Here is a 23538-nt window from a genome sequence, read left to right as displayed (position 1 = left end):
CTGTCACAGTTTAAAATAATAGTTCTGTGTAGCCTATATGTAGGCTATCATCACAAATTATGAAATAAATAAAAAAGTGCTGTAGAGTCACACCCATCCTTGATTTTAGCTTGAAATTGACTGAAAAACACTGACCACACATAAGACATACGATTCTTTCACTATTCAATCTCTACATTAACGCCTATTATGTTGTTCTAAAGTTAATACTGATACATGTAGGCTACTTGATGCTTTGACCCAACAATGACAAGGCATCAAGTGAGTCAGCTGATGTGAGCCTTGTTTCATATTTAGGAGGGAGGGTGTCCATTGAGAAAAGCGAGCGGATGACAGAAAGACAGAAACTAGTTATTTTAAGAAAGAGGATACTGGGGAGTGAAAGGGAGGAGGGAAGGGGTGGCTAGGGACCGTAAATATTTGTTATTTTAAGACTTGTTACTTAAGATTTCCAAAGAATTTCCCAGATGTCGACAAAAAGGGGGGCGGGGGCAAGAGAGAATCACTCAGACATGTGTAACTTTATATTTCAGCGGATGTGATTCATTTCGTGTGGCTTCACCTGTGATGTAGAAGTGGATGTCGAGCTGGTCGGAGCCTGCAGAGTTGGAGGCAACGCAGCGATACACTCCAGACACAAAGGCCTCTGCCACAGTCAGGACCCCCACTGTCTGTGGAGAGCACAAACATCCGCATGAACAAACCAGCTCTTAGCGCACACACACACACACACACACACACACACACACACACACACACACACACACACACACACACACACACACACACACACACACACACACACACACACACACACACACACACACACACACACACACACACTCATCAGGCTCATTACCTCTGCCACCGATGGCAGGAATCATATTTTCCATTGGCCCAACTCAGCAGACAATAGGGGTCTCTGAGCCAGACCTCCTGCCCACTTCCAACCAACACAGTGGGCAGCTCTATATGCAAACTGTCGATAAGTATTATTGTGTGTGTGTGTGTGTGTGTGTGCGTGTGTGTGGGAGGGAGGGAAGGAAGGGGAAAGAGAGAGAGGAAGCAGAACAAGTGATGATCCTGTGAATGAAATTGTAACATTTTCTCCTACAGTTCACTGATGGAAACTGCACAGTGAACTTTCCCTCATGTTTTTATTTTTTTACTATGATCCAGACTAGGGATGTCACAATTACTTGTTTTCACAATTAATCGCGGTATCAAACGCCACAATTACTTAATCGTAAAGATTCCTAAATACCGTCACTTCCCAAAAAAAGATTATGTTGGAACCATAATTGGCAGATGTGCACCAAAGTAAAGGTAAATGCACAGATACTACTGGTCCATTTACGTAACATTTAATTGGTAGGAATTTGAATGCTATAGCGTCATTTGTAATAAAAAAAAGATTAAAATTAACTTAAACATTTGTATAGAGGACAATTAATGACTTGAATATTTCAAACACTTCCCCTGGGGAATTAATAATTGGTTAAATTTTAATAGATGCTTAAAATATTTTTGACTATATTTGATTTTACACATTAATAGTGTTAATTAATCATGATAATCGTAATACCGTGATTATTTCTCTGACAATAACTGTACCAAGAAAATCTATAATCGTGACATCTCTAACACTTTGTTTATTTTTAATATTTTTGCTGATGATTGCAAGAATTTCTTTTTTTCTGTGACTTTCTCACAGCTCCTGTATTAGTCTCTGTATGGATCCCGGTGCTTCACCTACCTTTTTCTTCCCCTGAAGCACTTCCTGTCTGTGGGTAACACTCAGGATGTGGTTGTCTGTGGACGTGGCGGGGAGACTTTCCGTCACAGGGCGCCATAGTGAGGAGGACGTTGGACACACACACCTTGAGGGAGGAGGAGGCGGAGAGAGAGGGACAGGGACTCAGCTGTGTTGACACAAGCCGTTTTACACTGCTTCCAGGTGTGTGTGTGTGTGGGTGTTACACAGCTGTGCTCGGCAGGAGGAAGACAAGAACACCAGGGAAACGCCTTGATCGTTGCTTCTTGATTTTATCTCCATCGTCATTCACATAACCATCATCATCACTAATCCATTTTTATCAAAAGCATCACGTCCTCTTTGGCTGATAGACAATAGTGGATCTTTGTAGTGCTATGTAATGCAGGATTGTTCATTTATGGAGGATGCAGAGGTGGTATTGTCATCCTGTAGATCAGCTTCCTTCCATTCTTAACAAATCATCCCACATTTCCAGGACTAGAGTTCCTGTCCTTGTCAATGACTCTCACAAGTCTAAATCAATAGATTACACACCAGTGGAGCTGTGGGAGCTGTGGGAACTGGAGCTTATGCAAGCTGCTCTGTGGCTTTAGTTACACACATCTGACGAAGAAGGAGCTGCAGGGGTTTGATCATTACAAACGGTTACATTAGAGGAGGTAAATAGCCATTATGGATTTTATCTTTGTCTGTGTGGAACTTAAACATTCAAGTGTATTTAGTATTTCAAATTTAGTTTGGAAAGATAAATGAATTGCAATGGAAAGGTAGCAAAATCATCTGCAAGGGACAGACAGATATCATTATTCAATAAAATGAATGATACAATTGATAAAATAAAACCTATAGGATTAATTCTCTCTCTCTCTCTAAACATATATAAATATATATATATATATATATATATATATATCTATTTGGTGAATCCTGCATAATGAAGGTTTCAAAAATACAAAGTAGTGTTTTTTAAGCAATCTTTTCCCCTTATTTGATCTGGATTTGGTAAAAAAAAAAAAAAAAAGCTATTCAAGTGTGTGAAGTGGTGCACAAATGTTCTCTATTGTACACAGGTCTCTGTTAACTTTTCCTTTAACCTCTATTCAGAAGATAATTTCAGCTTTACACAATTAAAAAAAAAAAAAAAGTTAATTTATTGTTATATCAAGACCAATGGTTTATTTTTATTAGCCATCTAACTATATTGGTCCTGGCAAAAAAAGGCATTTAATAGACCAATATTCCTTGTTCAAGTAGAGATAAATTGTGACCTAATTATGTATCACACCACTAACAATACATCTACATATAGTTGGAATCTATCTATCTATCTATCTATCTGTCTATCTATCTATCTATCTATCTATCTATCTATCTATCTATCTATCTATCTATCTATCTATCTATCTATCTATCTATCTATCTATCTATCTGTATCTATGGAGCCAGATTTCCTAAGATCAAAACAATGCAGCTCCATCATTTTTGACATTACTGTAACCACTTTCGTCATTGTAAACTGTCATTTCCACCGTGTTCATTGATCCTCTGTGTGTTTATGGACGTGTCACTGTCCCTCTCTGTCTCACTGTCTCTGTCTGCGTCCTTGCCGTCATCCTTCTCTGTCTGTCCTGAGCACCTCCCTGAGGTTGATTCCTCTCTGCTCCTTGATTGCCCTTCCTCTTGGCATGTAGATAATGTGCGACCCACCCTGTGCATGACATTTCAAGCCTGACACATGCACAAACACACACACAGAGACACAGACACGGACACGGACACGGACACAGACACACACTCATCACACATCATTCTTCCCAGGAAAAGCTTTCGCAGAGTGACACACAAACATAAAAACATGATTAGTTACATGGATGGCGTGGACATAAACGAGGTTAGACACAGAAGAATGAACACGTACGCAGTCACACACCACAGCCTCATTCACACAGTGTGTTGTGTGTGTGTGTGTGTGTGTGTCTGCCAACAGGGTGAGCAGCTGCCTGGAAATATGAATGAACTACTCCAAGTTGTGTATCAGTGGGGGTCGTCTCCTGCCTTTTCTTCCTGTCCTCTCTCACTGCCTGAAATACACTTGTCTACTGTCCCTGTCCGTTCCTGTCTCATCCCCAGAATAACCACAACGCTGCATGAACCAATACACAAATATAAGCAAAGTTTAATGCAAAAACACAAACAACTGATACAACACTTCAGTACATCTTAACAGATTCATACAAAGTTGGCAAATATTGTCATTCGTCATATGTAAGTTAGTTGTATAAAATTATTAAATATTAGATTCATATATTACTCATAGAACATCTGTATACAAGGAATGAATCACATTGGGTGACACCCGTAGAATGGGACACAACCGCACACACATACAAACGCACACACACACACACACACGCTCAAACAGACATTCCTGCACAAGCATTTATGCACATGCAAATGCTAGCTTTACACACACACACATTCACACACAAACATGCAAACAAATGGACATTACTAAGAGCACTCATCCTCTAGAAATGGCTTGTAGTATCAAACATACATCTAGGTTTTAATTAACTTTCAATACAAAGACAAAGGGCTGTTATACTGACATCGTTGGACACACAAACAGAAGACATTTTGACATGGGATGACACTGGACGACACTGGATGACAGAATGTGACAGAGGGCAGTCATAGTCTCTGGTCTGTGGAGACTTCCTACATGGTAGGCGTCTGCTGACCTTCAGTCTTTTAATAGAGAACTGTAAGGCATCCCATAGTGAACAACAACAAAGCTCGTCCTCTCTCTCTTGTTTCGCCCCGTCCATGGTGAGCACATTTTGACCTTCTATACCGGTGGCTAGAAATCGGAACACAAACTCACAGCTTTTGTGGATGTCAGAATCAGATCAGGGCTTGAGACAGGCACGGTTCATGCACCCATTATAGTACCACTCTAGGACACAAAAAACAAGCAAAGCAGCTCCAGAAATGTGGCTGTTGGATTGGATGGATGGAATAATTGCACTTCTTCTGGCTCAAAACGTCTGTGAAATGTAAAAGCATAAACAACTACAGGATGGCTAGGTGCGTTGGGAGGACTGACATGGAGGGGAAATGAAGGAAATAAATAAATAATCAGTAAAGCAGGTGTCCTTATATCCATAGTGATGTGGCTTATTTTCCTCCTTGTTTCCTGTGTCTCCTGGTCTTCACTGCTCAGCAGTTTTCCAAGTCACTTTCCTCACTTCCCACACCAGTTGAGCAAGCACAGGATCGTCACTTAGGATCTCTGGTTATGTCACTGAGGGCTCTGGCTGCGGTGCAGAAGCACTGATGAGTGTGTGGAGTGGGGGGGGGGGGGGGGGGGCTCCGGGGTGGGAGGTGATGGGGAGTTGTTCTTCTGTAAAGGTGGAGGATGCTGGGTTGGGGGGCGGAGGGCAGAGCTGGTGAGGGAACGGGTAGGAAAGGTATGTGTGGGGGGCAGCAGAGTTGTGGGGGACTGGGTGGGAGTTGGGGGTGGGGGGCAGGAGGGGGCTCTCAAGAATAGATCAAGCTCTTGAGGAAGCGGACTGTGCCACGTTTGAAGACGAAGGGACAATCACGCTGCTGGGAAGCGTCTCGCATCGGAGAGGAAGCCAAACAACGAGAGGAAAAGCGCTCTGATTTTCGCACAGGAAGCCCAGTGCGCCTCCTGCCCGGGCCAGATAAGAGCGCTGCGGTTCCCAGGGCCAGACCGAGGAGTGGACCCAGGACCCAGGCGTGAGGCCCCCCATCAGCCTGGCCCAGCCTGGTCCACTGCCCCTGGGCCTCCTCCGGCGCGGCGTCAGGCTCGTGGTGCAGCCGGGCTGCAAAGAACAAGGGCCGAGTGAGGATCCAGCCACAAACTGGTCTAGAGAAACACACTCAGACACTGAAGCAGAACCAGAACAGAGCTTTACAAAGGACCATGAGTCCACTTCAAGACCCCTTATTTAGCATTTATAAACAGTATATAAACATTTAATTCACTCTCCAATGAGACATATTTAATTTCATTACTGCATCTCATGAATTATGTATTTATACACCAGCCTCCACCTATGGGTGCTCATAGGACTAGTAAGGTAGTTACTGATTGGTATAGTTGTTCATCAATACATTAGTAAACGTGTTATAAAGCACTGACATACTGCTTGTGAATGCTAAATAGAGGGATTTTCAAATGTTACCATAAGTCAGTAAAGATGTAATGTGTTGCAGCATGAGCGTGCTCCAAGCTGTAGCTTCAGTGAACACATTGTCTGCCTGCAGAAATCTTTTTTTTTTTTTACAGTGCTGTTTGCAGCAACAGTTTGTTATTAAGCCAAAATGTCTGAGTAATTACTTACAGACTGAAATAAATTTCAAATTTCATAATGGACTTCAATTTGAAATTTGGCTTAAAACCCAATCAGAATAAATGTACATCAGCTGACTGATGAAAAATGAGGTGGAACTGAGCAATTTTTTTTCCACATGTCATAAAATCTTAGAAACAGTAATATAGTCTGCATATGCAGCAGATCATATAGAAAAGAGCGGACAGCAGCTCACATTTCTGCAGGACCAACAGTGCGTATCACGTTGTCCACCTACAGTGTGACGGTGCCAGCTGGTCAAGAGCAGGCTCATGTGCATCATGTAGATTACACTTGGCAGAGACGGACGGATGAAACCACAGTGGAGGCACCTCGGCATGGCGCCATGCGAGAGTGCCGGGGTTAAGGGTCAAGTACACCGATGATGTCAGTGTGTCTCAGAGGGGGGATAGAGTATGGGCGGCTGCTGTGGTCGCTCTCAGGTAATACTTAACCTCTCTGACTTGGTCATGAGCAACACAATAAGTGTCTGACCTCCAAGAACAACTCAATCAATGTTTCTGCCAAGTGGCTGCTTGAGGACTCGCGCCTGAGTGTGTTTGTGTATGTGTGAGTCGACTAAGCGAGTGTCCCGCTGCATCTCTGGGTTGGGCCATTTCTCATGAGAACTTTATATATAGTGTGTGTGTCAGATATAAGAAAAAGCATCACAGGATGCGGTGTGCAATCACAATAATAAACAGGCCTCTCACCCTGCGTCCTGCACAGGAAATTCATTAAATCATAGCGTTTGATTTGGAAACCAACAAATCGTGACTGAGAGCACGGAACTAGCCTCTATTGAAGTGTGTTTTTTTTTCTCTGCCCTTTCAAGTCTGAGATACACTGTGTACAATGTCTGTGAGAGGCACACACACACACACACACACACACACTGACACACACACACAGACTGCACACTTGTATACACTTAGACAAACACTTGAACAAACATATGGAAAAGGACACATAGACAGTGAGAGAACAAACATATGGGGAACGAACGAGTCGCACAAATAAGCAAACATACAAACACAGACATGATGAAACGACACAAATTGTGGGGGCGCATTCACACACAAATAAACACACACACATTTTCACACATTCCCGCACATGAAAGGCCCCCAAAGGCATCTGTTCTGGCTACAAGAAGGAAACGCTGTCTGAACACATGCTGAAATAGACAAAACATGTCTCGTTTTTCAACACACACACACACACACACACACACAGACAGAAACCACCACCACGACCAAATAACATTTTTTGTATGTGTAACATATGGTGTTGTTATTTTAACACTTTGTAGTTCAAATAAATATAAACTAATGACCTCAAAAATGTTTCCTCCAAATCAACAGGTTTTATATTTGCTGCTACTCATGTTTAACTTGTTTCAATGCACTGAGTTAATTATACGTTTTAACTTCAAGTGTCAGATCCACTCAGTATGGCTGTACACTCATGTTTATACAATATATATTTTGTATGGTGTGAGTTTTGACACATTACCCGCTATTTTGTAAAAAAAAAAAAGATTTAACGATTTTCATACTGTCATACTTTCATACTGTTTAATAGAGAAGTTTTCTATAATTACAGCTGATCAAAAAAGAAAAAAAGAAAGTATTTATATTTAAGATGATGTCAGACTAGAAATATCAGGACTCTTTATTATTATTATTGATAGATATTTTCTTTCCTTTTTCTAGCACTTTCTAATACTACCTAAATGGTATTATATTTTGTTTGTGCTGGTATCTGCTTCATGTTACTCTAGTCATCACATGACCCACATCAAATGATACTTAAGATGGCGTCAATCGGTATTTCTCAAGTCTGACGAAGAGCTGCCTCAGCTCGAAGCGTTACTTCTTTTTCTGTGCAAATAAATGGACTGCATATTGGAGCCCTGCGGTGTGCAAGCCGTCTTCTTTTCTCCTTTTCACTATAATTACAGCTGGTAATGTCTGAAGATATCATGATTTTCAGGTGGTTTAGAGATTATTTAATGTGTGCACTCTACACTGTGTCCTCTGTGTCGTCTGAGCTACTTACAGGCCTTTGGACGGGCAGGGATGCCAGAGCCACTGGATGTGCGGAGGAGGGACTCCATGGGACGTGCAGTGCAGGCCTTGTCTGCTCCCCCGCGGCACAGAGCCGGGGTCCTGCAATGACACGGCTTTCTCCCCTATCTGAGGACTCACTGGTCAAACGAGAAGCACCACACAAACACACACACACAAACACACACCGGAGCAAAGTTAAATCACTGACAGGTTGGGGGAAAAACTGAAGGCGTTTATAGTGATTATTTTCTTTTTTCTTACCGTTGACGACAAGTGTGAGCGTGAGATTCTGGTAAAGTCCGTGTTCCTGGATTCGTACCAGGACAGTGTACTCCCCGGCATCCTCCTCTGCAACATCGCGGATCACCAGGGAATTCCCATCAATGTGGTAACGGGAACATTGCGCTTTTGCCTCCATGCCATCCTTTTGCCTGCCAGAAAAAGTTTTGGGAAAGTCAGGACTTGCAGCTTTAAGGCCGACCCCTATGTGACCTAAGAGGGGGAAATTATTTGGAATTATAATATTACAGAATTAATGACTCTGATGGCTAAATATGATAAGTGATGCATGGCTGCTTAAATAAACATCATCAGGCTTTTCCTATGAAAGGCTGCTGAAAGTGTGCCAGAGATTTAAACAGATTTATAAACAAGCCCTATTTAGCCATTAACAAAGGCAGACATTAAAAAAGGGGAGTGAAAACACTGCAGAGGAAACTCTAAATTCAAACAGCGTGATGAGGTGTGAACACAGAGGCGTGGGTTCGGCGTGATCTCTTACCAGATAACCTCCGGGGCAGGGAACGCTCTCAGTTTGGGGGTGATTCGATAAGATTTCTGTCCCGCTTGAGCCTCCATCACTGACCCCTGTCTGGCCTTCAGATTGATAAATGGACGGTCTAAAATTGAAGAATCACAAGACCATGTTCAAGTAAGGTGAAATCATCGAAATGACAAAAAAGGGACAATTGTGAAACAGTTTCATCACTCTTGATGGTAATTCAGAGTCTGTAACCTCAGAACGAAACTCATTTCAGCTATAAAAATATGCATGAGTAATCTCTGCACTTCCACGGGTGAACTACCTACATGTCAGCAGGTTTCAATCAGAAGACACTCACCATACACGGTCACTGAGACCATCTTCTGCTTGGTTTTTTCACCGCTCGTGACCCGGCATGTGTAGTCGCCTCGGTCTGATCTCTGGAGCTTGGGGATGGTCAGGATACTGTAGAACAACATGTGCGTTCGGTGTCTCAGGAGCCTCTTGGAAGTGAAGCCGACGTTGTCATTCTGAAGTTTAAGCGGGAAAAAAGACGGAGGATTAACGCGGAAAGTTCAACTGCGTGTGTATGAAATTTATTTTAAAAAGCTGTGAGAGCAGGATGTCCCCAGTGCTGCATGCTTAGACTGAATAATTTACATTAGAATACAAATAATCAGAGTAACGTGGCATTCTCTCTATATTAAGGCTGGCATGTTTACACACTGTATCTGTGATATTTCTCTTACACATAATTAAATCACATGCACTTTTTGGAATCTTCTTCTTCATTTTCATTAGTCAAACTTCGTTAAATTCATATCAGGGGATTTCCAGATAATAAATAACACGTCCGACTGGTGTACATCCTCTTCCAGCAAATTTTTAAAGTCCTGTGGACTTGGAAGCTCATACTATGTGGCCTGAACATTTTTGTCCCCTGTTGTCACTTAAGACTTGTCTAACTCAAGAAACACACAGAATTATGACTCATCCATGTTATGTTTATAAGGAAATAAGGGTTCTTTCCTTGTAACTATTTCTCTAAAAGCTTAGAAATGTTTACTACTTTCAAAGTGAGAGGTTGCTCTGCGATTTCTAAAAAACAAGTGGAACAAATTAAGGAGTATTTGTGACAAGTCATCCAGTCCAGCAATTTCTAATAAATGATTAACAACGATAAAGCTATTGGTTACAAGAAATGAACTCCTATTGGCACAGACCTTATTGAAAGTGGAAATGACTACAGATCACTGTAGTATGAAACTGAAGGGAGCAATAAAAGGGAAGGGGGAAAAAAAGTTGCACTTGAAGTAGCAATTTTATATTTTTGCTTTTGCTAATAAAGTGTCAATAAATCAACTAGTGTGCCCACTAAATATTAAACAGGGATAATTGTTATTTAATGGCATGTTAGCAGACACCTTGACCAGGCTGCTGGCTTATCATCTCGTTTCACACCGTGTACAGAGATAGACGTTTCTCAGGGGGAAACTCATGAACACACTCAGTCTCTGTCAAAGGTCATCTGTCATCTAAAACTGTGCTTTTCTTGTCTCCAGACTGTAATGCAGGTCTGACCTTTCCGGGGTAGTCCCAGGTGATGTTGACTCTGGTGTTCAACTCCCCTGTGGCCGTGCAGTTCAAGACCAGTCTCTCTCCCTTCAGAGCCTGCAGAGGGTCACTGCTGTTCAGATACACATCGATGATGTTACTCACTGCAGTGAAAGAGAGAAAAAACACATGAAACATACAGAGGTCGGAGAAGAGCTGGCGTTCTGCATTTAAATGTTCACATGTGAGGTGTGTATGACTGCAGAGCAAGTGCTGACCTGGTCTGTGTACTAAGAATTTTTGCGACATGTACGTGACGCCATCAGCGACGGTCTGGCAGAAGAAGAGGCCGATGTAATAGAAGGTGGCGGTTCGGATGGTGAAGCCCTGTTTGCTGTTCCAGATAATGTTCCTGTGATCTGGGCGCAGGCCGGAGCTGGGATACTGTGGAGGAGGAGAAACAATACCCATGAAATATTTGACTGCAAACTGAGCGCATCTGGAACCACAAACACCCAAGGAAAGATCAGGGAAGAACAGAGCCACAGCCGACTCACTCTGATACTGAACTATTATAGACATCATCAATTATAGCATCACTTCCACTGAAAAAAAGGAGTGAGGCAGAAGAATGTATCATCTCACATCCCCCAGGCTTTCTAAATTATGAGAAAATAAAACTGATTTAATCTCAACCTGAGCTAAGGATATATCTTATCTTTTTATCTTTTCTTTCTTTCTTTTTACTACTAAATTGTGAACAAGAAGTGTTCAGTTTAAAAGGAGTGAGCCTTTAGGGTGCAGGAATTCGGTGCTAATTGAGAATGCTATTAGATTGCATTATGGTAATTGTAGGATCCAGTGTTTTTGCAGTTTGATTGATACTAGAGGCTAAAAGTCGTATCTGTGTCTCTGCTGCTTTGATTTTGACCATTCTGTTCTGTATCCTCAAAAAAGATAGACACGTTTTTCGAGTATCTGGATGCAAGATCTAATTCCTCTTGATGAGTCTCTTTTTTATGTGAAAAAACAACAACAATGCAAGGTTTGGATAATGCACAACACGTGCAGTGGAACGAGGGAACAGATGCAATACAATGCCCTGACACTGAGTGATGTAATGTGATTGGTTCTTGTACAACTGCAGATTGGAAATGTGTTTGCCTCAACTCAGGCTCATCTTAGGTTTAATCCTGGTCTGGGTTTGTGTGGTTTAATGCACGGATCCATTTCAGGGACCAGCAAAATGAAAAACGTATTCTCGCAGCGTTGGTTTTATAACCGGTTTCTTGGCTACCTTGATGTGGACACTTGTGTAACAGTGCAACGTTGTTGTTTTCTTGGAGGCTGCTTCAAGGAAATGTTACTGTGACACAGTGGAAGCCTCCCACCCTCTCTCTGGGGAGCAGGTAGTCCCCCCCCCCCACCCCTCTCTCTCTTTCCCCCACTGATACTTCCCCCTCCTCACTCTTCAAAAACTCACTAATGTCCCCTCTGAGCGCCCTCGGTGCCCTCTCTGCCACTCTCACACCCATCTTCTAACCCGACATAAAGGCGAGGCGGTGGTGGAGGTGGAGGAACGGAGGGGAGGAGCCAGCGGGTTCAGGGAGTCAGGATATGAGAAACGTGACTCCAGTCGATCTCCTCGCATCCTGTTACCGCAGGATATAGACATTTTGACTGGAACCCCAGGTCGACCCCATCATGCCGGACCTCCGGGACTCGCCGGTCACTTTCACGGCCCGGAGCGAGAGAGACAGAGAGAGAGAGAGAGAGAGCACGGCCTCCTGGGTATTGTTCCCACCGAGAAGGGTCATGTTAAAGATCCCAGCGAAGTGCTAAATCCTTCCAGGAAAAAAACACTCCAGGGGCTGTGACAGAGAGTGGATTCCTGGTTCAGACCGGCCAGCGCAGGTTAGAGGAGGAAGAGGAGGAAAACTATTTTTAGAATAATTACCTTAGTGGTCCCAGGCATTTGGGAGGAGATGGAAGCAGGAAAAAAAGTTGTGCGTAAGTGTCTTGATGTCCAGCCATGTGTGTTTTAAGATCATATTTAGAGCCTGGGGAACATGTAGGATGTGACATTCAGGGTCTTATTTCTTTCTAGTAATATTTTTGCACTTCCTGGATTTGCACGCTTGTTTATTAGCCACATTAGCACCATGTTTCTTCGGAGGGCAATGTTAGTCTGTTTAGTCCAGACTGAAAGAACTCAACAGCTATGGGATTGAGTGCCAAGAAATTTTGTCCAGACAATCATGTTACCCAGAGGATGAATTTGTCCAACTATGACTATCCCCTCACTTTTATAGCCCATTGGTTAGACAACTTTAGGCATTTATCTGGCAGACTAGTCGAACAAAGACGTTTTTGGTTGCAGGATGGGAAGTAGGGTAGGGTAGGGCCTGGCATTTTTACACTTTGAATCACACCTGGAGTTAAAAGTCAGGAAATATCTCATAAGCAAAAAAAAAAATTTGAGCAACACCTTCTTATTATTGCTCATTTGGATTGTCTAGACCAGCGCCCTTTGCATGTTTAACAGCTACTCTATTGTCGTTAGACCACAATACGCTTCCTACAGTGACGCACAAGCCATCGCATTATGACCGAAGAGAATGGGCCGCACTTTGATGTGTCAGGGGCCAACGGTAGCTGCCCCTGCTTCCTCCGCCGGGCACAGCAGCTGGTTAAAGCATCACTTGGGGGAAGCTGGCAGCCAGGACTCTTACTACAAGAGGCAGAGGTTGAGATGTAGGAAGTGCTCCCGGCTTGGGGCCAATGGGGCACTTCAAACCCTATGTCCTGTCTCCAGAGGTGACGGCAGTGTTGCCATGGGCACCGTTTGATTGGAAAACACCCGTAAAGAAAGAGGCACCTTTGATTGGTAGCCGTTTGTGCACTTATAACTTATAGATGAACCTACAGTCCTTCTATACACTGATATACTAACATGCACACACATGCATGAGCTCAAACACACAACAGACACACCGTCAGCAAGCACTCTAAATGCTCTTCTTTGCACTTAGTAACTCTGCTCACTCTCTCCCTCACTCAGCACTCAAGCACCAACACTCACAAACATATCCGCACACACTTTCACACATATCCGCAGACGGACATAAACAAACGGACACACACACGCCACAGTGTAATGGCTGCCAAGATAAGAACAATGTGGCAAATGATCTGCAGAGGGAGAAACAGCGGGACAATGCGTTGTGTTGTATATATATGTGTGTGTGTGTGTGTGTGTGTGTGTGTGTGTGTGTGTGTGTGTGTGTGGGCCCTGATGGAAAGAACTGGGCTGATGTGATGATGTGCAGAGGATGAATGTGAGTGTGGTGTGAGTGCACAGACACACACTGTACATGCAAAGATGATGCAGACAACATATCTGAACATGAGTTGTTCTTTTTTTGGGTTTTTTTTTTTTTTGCACTGACCTTGACCAGGGTGGTGGTGATGTTGGGGTGGGTGACCCGGCAGGGAATGAGCAGCGGCTCTTGCGCCTTCAGGTACAACACATCTGGGCTCTGTTTCGGACGTTCCACAAATGGCTGCTGGCTGTCTGAAACCCAAACACTGCGGTCAGGGACACATATGGTACGGATAATAAGCTTGTAAAATGATTGCATGGAGGCATCACATAGAGGAAACTAAGTATACATGTGATTAGTTTAAAGGGTCAATTCATCTAAATTACAGCAATAGGCTTCTTTTCACTTACCCAACTAACTAACTAACTAACTAACTAACTTGGTTTACACTGCAAACTGTTAAAAAACTAGAAAGATATTAAATATGCATCGATATAAACGCAAAAAAACAACAACAAAACAAAACACGCAGACAAAAAACAACAAAAACTAGAGATACATAAACGGATTGAAAAAGGACAGAAATTATTAATTTGCTATGAAAATAATTGTGAATATTATTTCTGTTGACTGATTTATAAATCAATAAACCACCTGTGTTAGTTCTTTTAATTTTTTATATGTTTGGATCTGTTCCTGTGAATGATATTAAAGCAGAAGTAAGCGATCCGGTCGTTTTGGCTAACTTCTTGTCAGCCGATGGAGTTAGCAGTCCCCGCCCTCGTCCCTACGTCACCACATTCACGCGCATCCCTTGGCTGCACACACAGAGAGGACCGCCCCTTTATGCCGTTCTCTCTCCTCATTGGATAAAGGTTGTAGGATACAAGGAAAGTTTTCTCCTCGGCTTACAGCAGAGCAGAGTGACTGACAGACCCGTGTTTCAGACCAAACACTCTATATAAGTGATTGCTGTCGGAAGATATAACTATTTAAGACTTATATTAACACAAACATTCCGCTTACTTCTGCTTTAATAATCTTTATGTTGTTCTTAGCACTGAAACCTGATCATCCTGAACTCATGACCTGATTAATGTGGATAATGTTTGAAAACACACTTGCCAACATGGCAACATGTGCAATATGTTGGCAAGTTGGCAAGTGTGTTTTCTTAGGAAATATTTCTTCAGTCAGAAGTTATTCCACTGAAAGGATTAACACAGTCCAAGGAAACACGATATGGAGGCAGACATCTAACAGACATATTCCTAAAAACACAGACTATTTGAAATCAGTATCATCTTCATGGTGAGACATGATTTATTAACATCTTTACCTGATTTTAGGATGATAAAAAAAAAGTAAAAATGTAGAGTTTTACACCAAGGGAATAATTCAGTAGCTCTTTTTTGAGCCCTGGCTGTGTTTGCGTTGTCGGTAAAGACGTCTGTGTGTGGCCTCAGAGACGAAATGAATCATCTCTCATTTGGTCTGCAGTGTGACCTTATGAGTCGACCCGAAACAATAAAAGCCTCCTTGACAGAGTGAGAAAATATGTTGTTGTTTTAAATCCTTTTCTGTGAACTGACCCTTTAATTTCATGCACACACAGAAAGGAAAGAAAACAATCAGCTGCTTCTATGCACAACACACAAACAAACACACACACTTCCAAGTATCAATCTCAACAACAAACAAAAACAAACAGACACACACTCCTAAACATACCCTGTCCTCCACACCCATTCATTGAAAACCCATTCAGCAAATGACTGCCTGCAGTCAACAATAAACACACAGATTGTTTAGCAGCAATCAAACGGCCGCTCTGTGCTTTCTCCTCCCAGCTCGACTACTGTAATAGTTCTGTGCCATTCAAAGGTGTGGGTGTTGCTCACTGTATTGTTTGTTACCATAGGGTGTTATTCAAGGAAAGCAAATCTCTGAACATTCGAACAAAAGTACCCCAAGGACTAGCGGACTGAGGGCTTCCTTCTCTTGCTTTGATTCCTAATAGAGGACTAAAAAAGAGGGAGGCAACGTCTGAGCAGAGCCGCAGGCCAAGTCTGACGCTTAATGGACGTGGCGACCTGAGCGATTGATGGCCCCCGAGGGTCCTGTTGGCCTAACAGTAGCATGCCCTGTGACCCTGGCCATCTGCCCAGCTCCACACCGCCGGTGCGGCCCAGCCCCGAGCAGCGTCACCTTCCAGGACAGGGAGGAGGCGTCTGGGGCAGACATGGTGCCTCCTCTGCCCCTGGATACCACCGAGCCTCTGGCCTTCATCTCATCCCTCTCGGCTCCTCTCTCTCTCTCAAACACACATAAACACACTTCCACACACACTACACCTCCCCGCCGCCACCTTGTAGAGACACAGCGACATCCCCTCCCATCACACCCCCCTCGAGCCCTTCCCCTCCTCCCCCAAGCACAGGATGCTTCAAGCAAGGCTGAGCCGAGCAGATAAGGCTGATGCCCTGGGAAACTCTGCCCGGGCCTGAGCCTTTCAGCAGCTGGGCTATTCCTGGCCTCGAGGTAGCACGTAAACGAAAGTAAAAAAGGATTTATATATAGACAACAGGGAGGTAGGCCCGGGCTGAGAAAAGAGCGGCAACGGGAGGAGGGGGGGTGAAACTGTGCCAGACTCATCTAGAAGGATGTGTTGTTGGGACAAACAGTGTTTAGATATAATTGGCTCTCTGGCATTGGTCTGTATTTAGCACCCACTACATCCTGTTTAACCTGGGGATATAAACAATAAGCGCGACAGGGTGAAGGAGTGAGTATGAGACAGACTATAGAGGACAGCTACAGAGAAAGAAAGATGGGGAAAAAAGTGCAGTGTGTTACCTGTGACATAAACATAAACGGAGGTCTGTTTTCGTGGCCGGTGTCGGTATCTGCAGCGGTACGAGCCCGTGTGCTGGGCCTGGCCGCGGCTGACCGTCAGGCTGCTGCAGAACTGCTGGCCTCTCCTCCCACAGCGGCGTTCCTCCACTCGCACCTCATCTCTGTCCACAGCCGACGGGTACGCCCATGTCAGCTCCCAGCGCCCCCTGGTCCGCAGGTAGAGGGGGTTGAAACGGATACACACTTGGCGGACTTCAACGTTCACATTCAGCTTACATCACAGGAACTGCATCTCTTTATCTAATGATCGTTTTACCATATGGAGGTGGAGGAAGTGTGTAAGAAGGAAAGAGATTTAAACTTCATGAAGTGGCCTAATGAGGGCGATATAAAAACTTCTAAACTATAAAAAGTACTTGTGATTTAAGTTGATTGGTTTGATTTGGTTTCTTTTGTTCTTTTCTTTAATGTGTTAGGTATTAAAGATAAAAATAAAACACAAATTCTGCATCTATGTCACTAGTTTTCTGCAAGTAAAAAGTTCCACCAGTGTAGAAACAGTTGCTAGTTAGTGTTGAGGAAATTTTTTAAAAAGAAATGTAGTTTTCTTTTTATTGGTCCACATTGCATTTCTAGAAGTGTATTGTAATTAACACCATAATAAACTATGATTACCATAATAAACCACCAGTTTTGGCTCTATTCTTTTTTGATATGTTTGGATATGTTCCTTGGAGTGAATGAAATCCGCACTTCAAAAGTTTTCTAAAGCTTTGGGACCCCAGCCAACCAAGGTATGAGCCATTATCCACAAATGGAGAAGCAACCAAGAGCGCTTGACCTTAAGGTCATGAACTGACCTTACTGACCTTACTGCAAGTCGTCCAGTTCCTCAAGCATCAAAGCAGCCATGGACCATCACACTAACACCAACATGTGTAACTGATGGTATGATGGTCTTTTTATCAAATGCTGTATTACTTTTACACCAGATGTAGCAGGATGCACACCTTCCAAAAAGTTCAACTTTTGTCTCGTCAGCCCACAGAATATTTCCCCAAAAGTCTTGGGGATTGTCAAGATGTTTTTTTGTTGTTGTTCAAGAATGAGTTGAGCCTTTGTGTTCTTTCTTCACCTTGTAACTCTCTCATGGATGCAGTTTGTGCCCAGTCTCTTCCTTGTGGTTGAATTATAAACACTGACCTGAACTGAGGCGAGTGAGGCCTTCAGTTCTTCAGAAGTTGAGTTCTGTTTGGATGAGTCGTTGCTATTTTGATAAAGCTTCCGCTGCTGGTGAAGTTTCCACCACTGTTCCATGTTTTCTCTATTTGTTGATAAAGGCTCTCACCATGGCTCGCTGGAGTCCCAAAGCTTTAGAAATGGCTTTCTTACGCTTTCAAGACTGATAGATGTCGATGATTTTGTTTTTTTCATCTGTTGTGTGTTGCTTTTTGAGATCTTTTAGTCTCATCTCCTTCTCTTTAAGGGATTTCATGATGCAACAGGTCTGGCAGTGATGGATAGTGAAATTGAACTCAGCTTTCCAAAAAAGTTGATTTATCACAGTTAGGTCATGGTACTTTTTCGCATAGGCCCAGGTAGGTTTGGATAGCCTTTTTTCCCTAATGTAAAAACTGTCATTTATATTCACTTGGGTTATCTTTGTCTTATATTACAGTTTGTTTGATGATCTAAAAAGAATACTTTTTCACAACACTGTAGGTGTAGTTTCAGTCATGTTTCTGTAAATATTACAATGTCACGTTTAAGTACTTTTATTTACTCAAATCAGTCACGAGAGCCATTGCTCACCCCGCCCTCACCTCCTGCTGCTTACTACTGTTTCCCCTAGCACCCACATCTGTCTACCTGACACTCACCTGCAGCTGAGCAGTATCGTCTGGTTGGTGTCCACGACCAGCTGTTTGGTTTTCACATCCAGGTTGGGGACGCTGTATTTGCCCTTTTGTTCTTTATCTGCAGACACAGAGAACAAGCAACAGTTAATCACTGAGTAAGTGCATTAAGATTGTGTGACTCTGTGTTATTAGTAATTATGAAATGTAACTCCTGTATGATTTGCCCCCCCTTCCTTCCTGTGAGGTCAGACGTCATGATCAGTTGTATTTCAGGGTCTCATGTGCTGAAACGGGGGCTTGTTGGTGTAAACAGGTGTGGTGTCTGCTGTTTCTTTGCATTTATATTCAACACAATCCAAATCCCCTTCAGTCGAGCCAGCTCAACATGAGGGCCCTTTCAGAGGAAATCCTGGAGGACAAAACACTTTACAACCAATAAATATTTTGGACGGTTCCTGTAAGTAACGTCGACTGCAAACTGGACAAAAGCGACTTCTCAAGAATCCGTCTTGGTGAGTCCCATGGCTCTCCAGCACGTCCTCCATCCAGGCCACGGTATCTGTGACCCTCCTCGCCATCTCCTCGCTCAGGCCACTTGACAACTTGTGTGGAAATGCGTAAGCAGTGTCCCTCTTGTTTATCAAATCAAAAGGCATTCCTCCACTCCATCGCTGAGGTTTATTAATGAGAGATAAAGACGCCTGTCTGTCCGCCCTTCCTTCCTCCCAACAACAGCGGAAACATCATTCAGGGAAGTCCGTCCTTCACTCTGACTGCTCCTTATAGATTGTACAACACACACCTCAAAACACTTCTGAAAACACAGCTATCTCTCTGCCCTGTGAAGTTAAATCACTTCTAAGGCAGTTAGTGAGTTTATCACCAAAGTCCATTATTCCCATTCATTGTCAGCATCATTGTTCCCAGTGGATGCCCCATTGAGCAGATCTAGCATTACTCACTCTGCTAGCACTTCCTATACTATTTCCTCGGGTTTGACAGTGTGTGTGGGTAGGCAAGAAATTCACACACACACACTCCCACACAGGGTAAGGGAAGACAGAGGGGAAGTAAAGGATCTCCTCCAGGCCTTTTGGGGCCTTTTCAACCAGCTGTGAAGTAGCTACAAGCCCAATTTCCAAAATAATTCAGCACTTCCTGCTTATTCACCTAATCAAGGGAGAGCTGAGTGTCTCATTCTCATCACAGAGAAAGTCAATGTCAGTCATTTTCTTGGGAAAATCCCTTAGACTGACCCTTCAGGAAGTTTGTTAGAATCATTTGGCAGCATAGAGGAAAGCGATAGTATCCGTGACAAAAGTGATATTCAACTCAGATCCGTTTGTAGTGAATCACTGAGGTCTGTGGAGATCATTTCTAGAGAATCAGTAGGGAACATCTATTTTTTCTGCAGTATGATGATCTCAGATAACAAATGGGTTGCCTAATTCAAAATCATAGTTTAATTTACCCATGGGATGATCACTGAAATACATAATTCATGTGTTTTTATATATTTAGGAAAAGATTTATCATTATAATCTCAATTTTTATTTTTAAAAAACTGTAGTAATGCCATACTAATATCATTATGAAGTAAATTGTATGATCTTTTGACAATAACTTTGGGATATATCCATATGAGATATGACTGAACATTATGACATGGGAATTTAAATTCATGTAATACAATAAGGAGAGTGAATATAAGGCGGATTATTGTGGCCTTAAATTAAATATTTCAAATTATATATAGGGTTATTCTATTAATCACTGCGTTTTTCAGAATAAATATTGTCTATGGCGACATCACAAGTCCTGTTTACAACAAATATTCGTTGAAACAACTACAGGAAACAATTGTTTTGAGTTTCATTAAAGCCATAGCCTACCCAGGACTACAAAGTGCTCATCTGTACAAAAAGATGATATTCAAAAGAATATACATGTATTTTTTTTTGTAATATAACACATTTCATTTCATTTTGCAGCCACACCACCTGAAGAATCTGTGGAGCGCGTCACAGCGACGCGCAGACTGTTTTATCCATAAACGCACATTAACAATGGATCCTGCTCGCTGGATGTTTTCCTCCAGTTTGGTCGCGACCCCTCGTCCATCTACATCAGAGAAGGTCCATTTGACAAACTCATCAGTGTCAGGAAACAACGCCCTGAATGTGTCCATTCAACCGGGGCCAAACGCACAAGGAGCTCGGCCACAGAGGTCCGCGTTATCCAAACAGGAGTCCCGAAGGACGCCGCTTATCTGGCTGAGTGCACTTGGAGCGGACAGAGGTTTACAAGCTGGACAGCGATCGCACAGAGCATTTAATTGACTGATTAATGAGCGCGCGTACACCACAGGAATTTGCACTTTTTTTTTTTTTTTTACCATGATGGAAATGTCTCCTTCCAAAAAAAAGAAGGAAAGAAAGAAAAACCCTGACGTGTGCTGATCATGATTGTTTTGTTTTTTTGTCCGAGGTAATATCAGTGAGTTTTCACTTCGGTTTACATTAAAACTGAATCAAGAAATTACAAATAGCCTATTGCGCAGAACTCCACTTTGAAATACCTGAACAACTGTTTAAATATATTTTTTGACAAGCTCAGATCTTGACAGCAGGTGCTCTGTGCACTGTGCATGCAGCAGCAACAAGAGTAAACCTGTTACTTACCTTTTGCAAAAACACCATACAATCCACAAAGCAGGCAGATGAGAACACAGTTCATCATGTCTGGCGACTCCGACGCAGATATTCAAATATAAAATATGAAACCAGTTTTATTCCTGCTGTTCTTCCCCTTAAAAAAAAAGAGTGGACTACACACAGACGGGACACAACAGCGCGCTCGGGCTGCTGCGCTCTGCTGCTGCTGCTGACGGGCGGTGAGTGGAGATGGTTGGTTTTTCCTGAGGATAGCTGCGGGAGATCACGCAACAGGACACCACGGCTTGAACTCCAGTGCAACTTTTTCCCATCGTTTTGGACAGCGGCGCGGATTTATACAGTTCCCACAGTGCAGCCACCGGATAGCGGACTTCCGTGACGTCCACTGACACACCCAGGGCGCGTAACAGCAGCCCCCCACCCCCACCCCTCTCTTTTTTTTCTTTAAAGATCTCCCCAGTGGTCAACCTCATCCACCAGAGAGGTGTTGATGAGAAAATACTGTGGTATCCAAAAACAACAACAAAAAAGCCTATTTATGAGCATTTTCAATAAACATATTTACACGTGAAACAGCCACCCAGCTTCTATCCAACACCTCCAACCATGACATGTACCCGTGTGTCACGGAATGTGCACGGGGCAACTCTATGAGGAAATCTTATATGATGATTGCTGTTGGCTACGCGATGATCAGCACGTAGGCACCGGAGTAAACGTGTGGTGTCCGCATCAACGACTTGGCAGACACTTGTCTCTGATTCCCGAGCTGTCGATCTCTCCTCAAAAAATAAACAAACAGCTGTGCGCCTCGGACAGCAGCCTGAGGAAACACTGAGTTCACCACCCGAGCACAGGCAACCTGCATATACACATCCTTAGGTCATTGTTATGCAATATAACCGCTGCACAGGTGTGTCACTGAAGGCAATGCAGTTTAAAAGCAACAACTACATGTTGAAAGTTGAGAAAAGGGTCAAAGTCATGATAAGAAAATAAAGCTACAGCCCGTGTAAGAGCTTGGATGAGAAACAAATGCCTGACCTGCAGTTGGAAACGGTGTCTTTAATATAAAGGCATATAATGTGATATCATTTAGCAATGCTGTGTGTGTAAGGTGCATCATCCCCTCAGTAGATACAGTGAAAGAGGCAAGGCAGTGGCACAGACTGACCACTGGGTGGAGATGTGAGCTGAATGTGAAGAAAGAGAGTGTCTACAAAATAAATGATGATTTGAAAGTTTCCACCTGATGAATCATATTTTTTGTTCCCCATGGTTTCCAGAAGTGAATCAAGCAAGAAGTAGAAAGGTGAAGAATTAAAATTAAAACATCACAGTAAATCAGAAATGCAAAATATATTACCACCACCTCCTACTGAGGGATTTTTCACTCCACTACAGAATATATTCAACACGAGGCTACGACGCATGACATACAAATTCACATACATGCACATACAGTACAAAAGCAACACAATGAATACACATATACAGTACATGGACAAATGGAGATGCACGGTGACCGACCGAGGGGAGAGAACTGTTTCCACATCCAATAAAAAAAGACTATTGTTGTTTTTTACAGCACCTTAAATGGCCACCATTTTGGCCGACCGTGCAGCCTGATGTTTAAGGAGGTGCTGACCTCTCCATCTGCTACAGGCCGGCCTTTGGTGCAGAGACTCAAACATACTATTTTTTGTCAAAACAGATGTGCATTTGATTTGTTTTTAGATTTTCTGAAAGCAGAACAGTTTAACCAGATTTAGGATTTGGATTTACGATGCTACGCCAAGAATATTTGGGCTTTTAGCTGCAAGAAGACACAGTGTGCAATGACTGATGTTGCCCTGTGGGAAGTGCAGCTCAGACGACGCCTTACATCCACGGAAGAGCAGTGAGCAAATTAAAAAGAGAATGAAAATTAACTGTCAATTAAGCACAGGAGTTATTGAAGATAATCAAGTCCCACAGCTGCAAGTGGTGCTGTAAAAAATCTGATTGTCTCTCACAGTTTCTTTGATGTTTTTCTAATTTTTTTTTGAAAATGCAAAACATATGATCACAAGTGCCAAGTTTCATCGAATAAAGAGGAGGAAATTTGGATTCCAACAATATTTGTAATAAGAGATTTGATAATAAAATAAATACTGACCCACAGTTTAGTCTACATTTGTGCACAGAGTAATCCCCGAAAGCTAACTGAGTGTTTTTACAGTGTAGTTTGTAATTTTGGAGCATGTACTGCATCACAAATCTTGTAATCTAAGTTGTAAT

At 42.8% G+C, this 23538-nt stretch overlaps 1 protein-coding gene across 1 annotated transcript in view; it reads right to left on the bottom strand.

The window, feature by feature from the left end:
• The window catches only part of flt1 (fms related receptor tyrosine kinase 1), a 34261-nt gene extending 12714 nt beyond the window's left edge, over positions 1 to 21547 (bottom strand). The window contains exons 1-12 of the mRNA XM_083995686.1: positions 21265 to 21547; positions 18605 to 18701; positions 16725 to 16930; positions 13995 to 14119; positions 10824 to 10989; positions 10573 to 10709; positions 9350 to 9521; positions 9010 to 9127; positions 8490 to 8659; positions 8218 to 8365; positions 1757 to 1880; positions 563 to 671 (exon numbers count right to left, since the gene is read on the bottom strand). Of these exons, the coding sequence (XP_083851812.1) occupies positions 563 to 671; positions 1757 to 1880; positions 8218 to 8365; positions 8490 to 8659; positions 9010 to 9127; positions 9350 to 9521; positions 10573 to 10709; positions 10824 to 10989; positions 13995 to 14119; positions 16725 to 16930; positions 18605 to 18701; positions 21265 to 21322 (1630 nt within the window). The 5' untranslated portion in view covers positions 21323 to 21547. The remainder of the gene's footprint in view (positions 1 to 562; positions 672 to 1756; positions 1881 to 8217; positions 8366 to 8489; positions 8660 to 9009; positions 9128 to 9349; positions 9522 to 10572; positions 10710 to 10823; positions 10990 to 13994; positions 14120 to 16724; positions 16931 to 18604; positions 18702 to 21264) is intronic.
• Between the last annotated feature and the right edge of the window lie 1991 nt (positions 21548 to 23538).

This window comes from Trachurus trachurus (assembly GCF_905171665.1).
Source record: "Trachurus trachurus genome assembly, chromosome: 20".
NCBI lineage: Eukaryota > Metazoa > Chordata > Actinopteri > Carangiformes > Carangidae > Trachurus > Trachurus trachurus.
Note: the sequence above shows the minus strand (reverse complement) of the source record. Positions and strands in the feature narration are given on the sequence as shown.